This window comes from Zonotrichia albicollis, chromosome Z (assembly GCF_047830755.1).
Source record: "Zonotrichia albicollis isolate bZonAlb1 chromosome Z, bZonAlb1.hap1, whole genome shotgun sequence".
Classification (NCBI taxonomy): domain Eukaryota; kingdom Metazoa; phylum Chordata; class Aves; order Passeriformes; family Passerellidae; genus Zonotrichia; species Zonotrichia albicollis.
Genome location: NC_133860.1, coordinates 3859832 through 3869627, shown reverse-complemented (window position 1 = coordinate 3869627; position 9796 = coordinate 3859832). Strand labels below are relative to the sequence as shown.

The window sequence follows — 9796 nt, the reverse complement described above, 5'->3', positions numbered from 1 at the left end:
GCCCCGGGCGGCACGCGGCCAATCAGCGCGCGCGCCGCGGACAGGGCCCAGCCGCTTCCCCGCCCGCGCTCGGCCCGGGCCGCAGGAGCCGCCCAGGCGGCGCTGCCGGGGCCGGGCGGTCCTGGCGGCTGCGAGGGGGCTGCTCCCGGCGGGCCGGCTGGGGCGTCGTGTGCGCCGGACCGCCCCGGCTGGGAGGCGGGCGCGCCTCGCACAGCTCCGTGACGGGACGCAGGAGGCGGGCGGTGCGCCTGCGCGGAGCCCTGCTGGCGGAAGGATGTGCTGCTAACACCCTTGCGGCGTGGTTGAAGTAAAGTGCGAACTGCGGAGGCGCTGAGGTGTTGGAACTGCAACTGGTGGAGGCGCGGCCGGGAAGCTCCGCCAGCCCCGCGGTGTGGGCCCGCAGGTGTGAGAGACGTTCCCGGTGCGGGTCCGGTGCGCCCGGGGGTGGCTCCCTGCATGGAAGCATTGCCGCGGTATGCCCTTAAAAATGGGGTGACTGCAGCGATGCCATGGGGTTTGTGCTCTATTTAAAGAGACAAATTGAACCAAGCTAGAGTAATGTAGGATTTCTGTGTTGCAGCATTTGTGACAAATTTGCTTTTGAAATTTGTTTTACACACTACTCAGGACGGCAGAAGAGTTGGTGTGTTTTTTTATCATGGTATTTTTTGCCGCAGACTGGGATTAATTTGCATGTGCATAATGACATAAATTGAAGTCCAAAGGTGAGCGTGTTTGTCCGGTTTGTTGCGTAACACCCTTTGTGGGACAAAGGGTAATCTGCAACACAAACCTTACTGATGACTTTTAGAAATTTAGAGCTTTTTAATCTTATTTTTAAAGTAGACTGAGTACCATCACTTCTTAAATAAAATTATCTGTCTTCCGTCTTTGCATTGTTAGTCAGTACTATGAGCATTCAATGCATCACTGAATTTGAAAATTTTAATATTCCTAGAAATCCAATGTGTACTAACTTTAAAAACTCACAAATGCCAACTACTGTAGATAAGCAGCACCATTGCAAAGCAATGACTGTCATACAGATGATGGCTTGGGCTAGTCAATATGTCTTTTTGGGTTGTTTAACGTAACCAGTCATGGAAAAGCATGCGAAGATCATATCACAGACATGTGAAACAGTGGGACTTCCAGTCGTTGCACCAAATGCAAGACGATTATATTATTTCAGGCTCCACATGTGTCTAAAGCTTACTTTCACAGAAACAATGTGGTTTTGTTTTCATACTGATCCCCTGTACCAGTCTTTTTCCTAATACAGTATAGATACTTGTTTGTTGGAGGTAGGGAGGGTTTTACCTGCTCAGTCCTTTCAGGTCTTAGGTGTCATAGGTCTTACCTTCCTAAGCTTGACCTAGGAGGATAGAGCAGGTGAAAAAAGGGGTGTTTGGAAATAGTTATAAATTGATGTGTTAAACTGAAAACAAACATTGTTTCTCCTGTCTTTTGCAGAACTGTTTTTCAGCTGCAAAATTTTTCCTGGATAGTTCATTATGTCCCTGCAAACACCCATTCCAGAAGAAAGTTCAGGGGAAAGAGCTGGGGCAAGGCAATAATTGTGTCTCCTGGCAGCTCTGACTGTACTGAAGGTGTTCAGGCAGTGAGTGCCTCAGAGTTGGTGGGATATGGTGGCAGCAGGGATATGGTGGACAAATTAACCTTTAGAGTTTACTCTGCGATCTTTTCAGGGGAAAATCAAGTGCTACCTAGGCTAAGTCAGCTACGAGGGCTTAAACTGCCCTTGCAGTAGTTTTAATGCTTCCACATTAATCTGTGGTGGGGCAGAGGAAGAGGATTTGTGTGGTCTGTGCTTTTAATACCCTCAGAAAGGGAGTGGTGAATCACACAGTGATACCAGGTTCATAAAAGTTTTTGAACATACTCTTTGTTACAAGTCTTCATGAAACTTTAAAACGCCTTTCTCCTCAGCATGCCACTTGTTTCTTTCTTAATGATTTTCTTTGTTTTGCCACCACAACTTCTGCTTACCTAGTCTTTTTTATATTGTTATGGCTTGAGCTAGTGATTGTGCTTTTTTTAGGATCTTGTATGATACCAACATTGCTAGAATCGAGTCTCCCAGGCTTCCTTTCAAATTATTAAAATGCTGTCAAAAATAAAGTACCTTGGAATTTAAGATGGGGCATATATACTGCAGGTTTTTGGTTAGCATTAGAACAAGCAGCTGAGATTCTGACTGTACCTCTGCAAAAAGAAAAATGATGGACAACAGAAAGAAAATAAATTAACGGTATAATTGCTATTTCTTAATACCATAGTTGCCTTCTTGTTCCCGAATTAAGATTTTTCACTGGCTGTTGTTTTTGACAGGAAAAAGGAAGAACTGAGGAGAAAATAAACTATGAAAGTATTGGTTATTGGCCTTGGAGGGTAAGTTATACAAAATTAAATTTCCTCTACAGCTTAACACTAGTCTTCTTCTCAGAATGATGTGATATAATTTCTATTTCTGAATACATTTTTTTCAAACTGGATTACAAATGCAACATATAATTGTTGTTTTATAGCATGTAACTCTTAAAAAATTGTTCTGTGTCAGTTGGAGACCTTAGGTGCAGGTATCTGTAGCATCTTTCTTGGCACTGCTTGATTTACTGTACCGATTATTGAAAACTGATGGAACATACCAGAAAATTTCTAGAGGTAGAGAGTATTTAATGTGACTAAAATTTGGGGGAAGTTGTATTGTTTATTTGCATATAACTATACAGAAATGTATGTGTGAGCTTGTACATATGTTTAAAAGATTACTTTTTGCCTTGGTGAACTTCTTGCAATGTTTTTAACAGTGTAACAAATGGAGGGAAAACGACGCTAGCAGAAAAACTTAAGAATATGCTTCCCAACTGTGATATAATCTCTCAAGATGACTTCTTTAAGGTAACAGTTTTATTGGAAAAACCTGATAGGTAAAAGGAGGCTTGAGTAGGTCTCAATTACTTTTTCAGTTCTCCTGTTGGTGAACTTTTAAAATTGGTGCTGCTTAAAGTAATGTTAATTTAATAAGAATCATAAAATGAGCACTGGGGTGACTGAAATTTAAGTGGCCAAACTATTGGATATACTCAGCCAATAGAAATTTCCTTTCTTCTTTGCCATTCTTTTAAAATAAGGCATGGATGAATTTTTCAAGATCCTTTTGCTAATGAGTTTAATCATACTATCTTAAGCCTACACACATACAACAATAAGTAGTTCTTTGTCTTCTAAGTCAAAACAGAAAAACAGCTAATGTTTTGACACAGTTTTCTCAAGTATATCTCTAATGAATTTAAGTAATATGATTTGGAGTGTTTGTTGGTCTAGATTAAATAAAGTTTTTGTAGTGTATTTTAACAGTTGTTTACATCAGTTTGATGTTGCAGATAAATTTAACTAATTGGATACAAAAGCATAAACCCTTACGTTTATAAACAGAGTATGTATCTCTCAGCATGGTCATAAAAGCAATCTTGAAAAAATGAAATTTTTTTCCTCCTTCAGCCAGAGTCTGAAGTAGAAACAGATGAACGTGGATTTAAGCTATATGATGGTCAGTAACTCTGATGCACTGCTTTTGAACATTGTACTGAAGTTGTTGTGCTGAGCTTCAACACTTCTTCCACCCCATCCCCTCGCTCTCTTCCCTTCTAAGCAAGGCAGTAAACAAGTGGTTGTTTCTGAGCAATCCTTCTTTTAATTTCCTTCAGCTCACTGACATATTTAAGCAAACTTGCTTAACAAGTAAATAGCTCATGCTAGGGCTTGGTCCTGCCTTTGCTCTTTTGAATCTTCTCCTCTCTTTCTTCACTTGTGTCTGGTTTAGTAGCAAATGGTACTGTTCAGTTGGAAGTCTTGGCTTGCAGTACTGGCATAATCTCATCACTTGGTAATGGCTCTCCTTTTTCTGCTTTTGTTGGTGAGCTCATGGGATATCATATTGGGTTTTCCAAGTCAGTCAAAACTTGGGTTTATCCTGACACCTTTATTTGATGTGAGATCTAAGATAAAGAACATATATTTTTAAGTTCATGATTAATGCTGGCTCAATTTATTCTTAGTGATGCCTAAATCCAGATCCACTTTAGGGCAGTGTTTTGTGTCAGGTCATATCCACTTGTAAACAATTGCTTGGTTAATAGCTAATCTCTGTTGATACTTTGTGATCACAAAATGTATCACTGAGAAAATTGGTCAGACCCTTCAGTTGTACCTGAAGAGTGGTCATTACCAGCTATGCAATCTTTGGTTTAACTTGTAGACTTTGTGTAAACTGGAGAGATAAAATGGACATTGTTATTCAAATATCCAGGTTTAATGCTGCTCTTAAAAGCTCTTTAAAAATGTGTTTGCTGTTGGTATCCAAAAGCTAACTTATTTCTACCTTTGAATACTTCCTCAATATATTCTTGCGTGTCTACAGAAAAAAAAGATGTTACATTGTGCATTGTATACCATGGTCCCTTAACTCTCTCTATGCCCACCTGATAAACCTTATAAAAACCTAAAGCAAAACATGCTGAGCGTCTACTCCCCCCTCTGACTACTGACAAAATGGTGGAGGTCTCAGGATTAGTAAATTTTTATAGGTTTTGTGTAAGTGGAGAGCAGTCCCTGAAGTTTCTGTCATGAAGTGAAAAGCAGTGAATTCTGTTCAGACAATAGTAGATGCCATGAAGTCCAGAGAGACTACACCCAATTAAAACACCCCAATCCCGGTGCAAGCTTTGGTTTCAGTAAAACATCAATAGCAAACACAAAACTACGGATATAATATTTGGGATAATCCTGTTCCCCTTTGTTTAAATTTGTATGTAAATTATTTGATTCTTACTGATTAATGTAGGGATACTTTAGGGTTCTTTTTTATTTTTTTATTCTTTGTTTTTAAGGGATGTTTAACTTTGTTTTCATCTAGTACTTGATGCCCTCTATATGGATGAAATGGTGACAAGTATTCACAATTGGATGAAACACCCAGCAAGCCCAGGTGTTGTGGCAGAAGAGCCAGAGAATATGTGTGACAATTTGAAAAATGTTCATATTTTGATTGTTGAAGGCTTTCTCCTTTACAATTATGAGTAAGCAGTAATATGTAACCTGGTAAATAAAAAACAACCCTAAAATTGAAGAGGGAACTAAATATGTTATTATCTTAGGCCCCTTAATGAGCTGTGGAATAGAAGATATTTTTTGACTCTGCCTTATGAAGAGTGCAAAAGGAGAAGGAGGTAAGATTATTGACTTCTTGTTTAAAAAAAGTCACCGCACCCCCTGAACTAAAGTGGTCCTTTTATGCTAGCTTTTCTTCAGTGCTTGCAAAATGTAAGCTATTAAGAACATCTATCCTCTTTTTGTTAGTTTGAGGTTTGTTTGCTTTGATTTTCATTTTAGAGCACATGGTTATTAAAGTATTAAGTGCTTTGCAAACCCTAAAAAGAGAATTTGTTGTCCTGATAAATGATTTAATTCCCGATTGCACAGTTGAGTAAAATTATGTTTAAAATGAGAAATGGTTAAAAAAAAATACTAAGCACTCTCATTCTTGGTTAAATACAGTTAATTGATGATTATTCTTAGCGTAATGATGTTCATGTCTGGGTTAAGTGTACAGTTTTGTTTACATGATCCATTAATTTTACTGTGGATCTAATCTAGATTATTGAGCCAGTGTCTGACTTGCCTCTCAGTTTGGAGCAATATTGTATGCTTGGAATAATATATGCGCACAAAGTCATAATTTGCTGGCTGAGTGAAGAAATCTTCTATTCAACTGGCTGTGGGTGATACCGCTTTCTTTTTGGTTTCTCACTAGACTCACCTAAGACATTGGTGTCCAGAATGGAAGAGTCTAGATAAACAACTAGTCATTTAAAGCTTGAGAAATCTATATATCTAGTAAATAGACATAAAGTAGCGTATTTTGGTAGTAGTGTCCATACAGTTTAATTTACCTGCAATACCTTTTACAAAATTAAAACCACCAAACTTTTACCTTATCTTTTATCTTATCTTAAATGTGGTTTGATTGGCGGCAATGGGTAAGATAGCAAAAGACAGCAGAAGTCCGTGTCACAGACTGAATTAAAACAAAGGAGCCTCCTTGGCTCCAATAGAACTACAGCCAGCCTTTCTTTTTTATTTTGGATGAAAGCTGTTATTGAACCAGCTGACACTAGGAGAAAATTTAAAACTTATATGGGAACGCATATGTATTTTTGTGTAGCACCAGAGTCTACCAGCCAGCAGATACACCAGGGTACTTCGATGGACACGTGTGGCCTATGTATTTGAAATATAAAAATGAATTGGAAGAGAATGCAAGTATGCAAGTTGGTATGGTATCCTTTATTTTAAACTTACGAAATGCTTAAGTATGGCACTTGTGCAGTTTTTGAATTGTGAGATTTTTTTTAAATGGGACAAAATTTTCTTCAAGTGTTTTTGTGGCATTTAGTAGGTTTTGATGTTTCTGTTAGTTTATATTTCAAGCCTATAGGGATTTTGGTTTTGTATTTAATAATGAAAATTAGGAAGTTAAACAATGGAAATGTTCTGATCACTAATTAAGTCCACTTAACAAGATAACTTGTCAAGATAACACACTTATGTCTAAATAGGAAGCTTCTGAGATGATAGCTGATGCACTGGCAGAGTTCTTCAGAACAAAACTGAAATCCTCGTGAAGTCTTGTAATAAACTGAAGATACTTTCTAGGTGCTGACTGTCCACACTACAGTCACCAGTTTTGCATGAGAGGTGTCAAAGCTAGGCCAGCTGTTGGGGCAGTGCCCCACGTTTGTGTGATGTTCACACTTACACAGCTCTTGGACTAGCTGCTTCTGGAGTGGGGCCAGAGGGAAGGGAAGGGAAGTTGGGTGGCCTCTTCATCATTAGCACACTGCTTCTTGCCGTGCAGTAAGAATAAGAAATGCAGTGCTCTTCCAGAACTTGCTCAAAGGCTGAAACTGAGGAACCTGAAATTATCTGCTGCACAGAGACCTTTTTGACAAATTATTCCATTGCTCTACTGTCCTCACATAACTACCATTACGCTTTTGGAGAGTTTGTACCACAAAAAATTGTAAATTAATTATTAACTAGAATTATTTTCCTTTATGTTGCGGTTTTTTACATGTAAAACAAGTGTGGGGAAGAGGAAAATGGGAGGTCCTGTTCTTGATATTTTTTTCTTCTCTTCTGATGGCATCTATAGGAATACTGAAAACTCTGCCAATTTCCATTACAGATAGCTGGCATAGAACTCAAGAACACTTCTTTTTTCTTCTTCAGATTATTTGGATGGAACAAAATCCCAAGAGGAGCTTTTATCCTATGTGTATAGTGATATAATACAGGAATTAAACAAGCTGAGGGAAGAAAGTAAGTAATGTTACTGGAAATTGAATCCTGTTCCATGTTAACAAAAAGCTAATACTTTTATTTGAAAGCACTACAAGAATTATAGAGATCTCTATTTCTTTATGTGCTACAATACCACATTTGCTCATTACTCTGAGTCAATTTCAGTTAAAACTGTGAGTTCCTTGAAATGGGATGGTCTAAGATCACAGTTGAATTACTTAATGATAAAATAATAATAAAAAACATGGAAGAGAAGGAATATGGGATAAAATATGAATGAAAACAAATGTGTTAGTGGAATTATATTATCACTAATATACAGTGATGTTGCTTGCAAACACTGCAATGTTTAGATTAGATTAGATATGTACTTTGTATTTATTTTAGATCAGCGGGTCACATCATGACAATGTAGAAAGCCTGGATTCCATTTGACATGAGTTGAAAACACCAAGACTGTCACACATGGCAAGCCAACCAACTGAGCAAATGCTCTGTGTATGACCATAATGCTGCTTCATGTAACACAAGAGATTTTGTAAGTAATTATTAACTCTCTCTCGGGTACGGAGACAGGGACTCCATTTAGGAGTATGAACGCTGTGTTCCTGAAATTTCCTTTAATCAGTCCTGCTTTGGCTGAGCTTTAAATCTGATTCAATGTGTATGTTTTAAAACATGAAGATTTTGTGCATAAAACTAAACCACAAAGATGCACTTCTGTTGGATTAATAAGCATATCTGAACATGGATGATTTGATTGCAATTTGAAATGATCATATAGGAATGACAGTGATTGCCTCTAATATTCTTAGGAGCTTATTATCACTGATAAACATGCTCAGAGAAACTATCTGTGTAAGAAATGAAAGTTTATGTAAGTTGTTATGCTGCTTATTCAGTAACTGAATACTTCACAGCTAAGCTTATTTAGACTTGCTAAATACCTCTGGTGTTTGTAATTTTTGTGTTGTGTATTCTTTAGAGCAGTTGGGAATAGATGTTAAGAAAATGAAAACAAACCTGAAGAGGACTCAGATTGTTGGAAAAAAGTGGGAAAATAAGATGTAGAGAATGAGATGCATCATTAACAAGATATAATACATATATTGTGCAGAGATTGACTAGGATGGCACAGATGACTAGATAATAAAACCATGCTTCAGGGAGAAAGAAGAAAGAAATAATAGTCATTAATATTTGTAGCTCACATTGAAAGTGAAATGAAACTGAAATGTTGTGAATGGAATGTTCAGAAAGCAAGAACACCAGACAAATGGGAAAGCTTTGTTATAGAATTTGTGTGTATATATATTTACGCAAACTAGGAAATTGGATCATAGTTTGTTGCTGAATAAGTAATATCTTAACTCTTATATTTTCTAGACAATTGCTTACATTTTTATGAGCCAGAATAAAAATAAAACTACAGACATGGAAAGGAAAGGATGGATTTTATTACTTGATATGTGACAGCTGAACTAGTCAGTGATTGGAATGTAGTACTTTATAGTAAAAGTACTAAATCTATGTATTAGAAAAAGATGTTGTCAGATTACAGCTGTGTTTAGCTGTGTTTAAAACAAAGTGCTTCCAAATATAATTTTGTATTATTATTTTGTACTAAAAATTCTTCATCTTGCATTTGCTCATATGCTGTGATGGACTGTCTGACTTTAAACTGTATTTTTGTTTTTATTTTCCTTTGGAAAGGGTACAATTGCAAGAGATTAGCTAATGCATGGAGTGGTTGTGGTGGGCTGACCTTGGCTAGCCACCAAAACTGCTCTATTATTTGCCCCTCTTCAACAGGAGAAGGGAAAAAATGCAATGGGTTTGCATTTTTGTCGAAAGAAGGGGACCAGGACACCAGTTGGTTCATCACAGGCCCCTCAGGTCCGGTCCGGTCCCGGTCCCTCACGTCCTTCTGGTCCAGTTTATTAAAGAAAGTATCAAACACTTATACAGCAAATAATAAGCTTATGAATATTCTGTAAGCCAAGCAATCTATTGGTTAAACTATACCATGAACTCTTCCTCATTCCTTAGGGGTTACATCTCTCTCTTCTCATGTCTTTTTCACTGTTTGTTATTATACCACAGCTAGGGCCAAGGACACTGCTATCTGTGCAGGTGCAGGACTTGGAATTAGCCATGGTTTTGTACTTTTCCATTTTCTAGCAGCTAAATTCCCAACACATCTTGGCTTATCTTGCATCAAGATAAGTCAGGAAGATCACTCAGCAGTTACTCACATGCAGTCAAAACAGACGTGTTTTTGGGAGATTATTTGAATTTACCGCCAATAAAACCAGCAATAATGAGAATTAAGAACAAATCATAAAACTCTTTCTCTCCACCTCTCCCTTCTTCCTGGGCTTGACTTCCTGCAGAAATTCTCTACCTCATG

At 38.0% G+C, this 9796-nt stretch overlaps 1 protein-coding gene across 3 annotated transcripts; it reads left to right on the top strand.

Annotated features, from left to right (window-relative positions):
* Positions 1-264: 264 nt before the first annotated feature.
* NMRK1 (nicotinamide riboside kinase 1) lies at positions 265-9038 on the top strand. 3 transcript variants are annotated; one of them, XM_074533408.1, is made up of 9 exons: positions 265-403; positions 2353-2412; positions 2832-2922; positions 3526-3574; positions 4940-5102; positions 5181-5252; positions 6248-6357; positions 7315-7404; positions 7774-9038. In XM_074533408.1, the coding sequence occupies exons 2-9, from the start codon at positions 2384-2386 to the stop codon at positions 7791-7793; spliced, it is 624 nt and encodes a 207-aa protein (XP_074389509.1). In that variant the 5' UTR covers positions 265-403; positions 2353-2383; the 3' UTR covers positions 7794-9038. The 3 variants fall into 3 exon arrangements, with proteins under 3 accessions (XP_074389509.1, XP_074389510.1, XP_005489681.1); XM_074533409.1 differs by having other exon boundaries at positions 7271-7404; XM_005489624.4 differs by having other exon boundaries at positions 336-473.
* The last annotated feature ends 758 nt before the right edge of the window (positions 9039-9796 follow it).

Excerpts from the sequence above, each read along its gene's own strand:
- NMRK1 (XM_074533408.1), top strand. The coding sequence starts at position 2,384 with ATGAAAGTATTGGTTATTGGCCTTGGAGG. Across the intron at positions 2,923-3,525 it reads CTCAAGATGACTTCTTTAAG|CCAGAGTCTGAAGTAGAAAC; the intron begins GTAACAGTTTTA and ends TTCCTCCTTCAG. Across the intron at positions 5,103-5,180 it reads TTTCTCCTTTACAATTATGA|GCCCCTTAATGAGCTGTGGA; the intron begins GTAAGCAGTAAT and ends TTATTATCTTAG.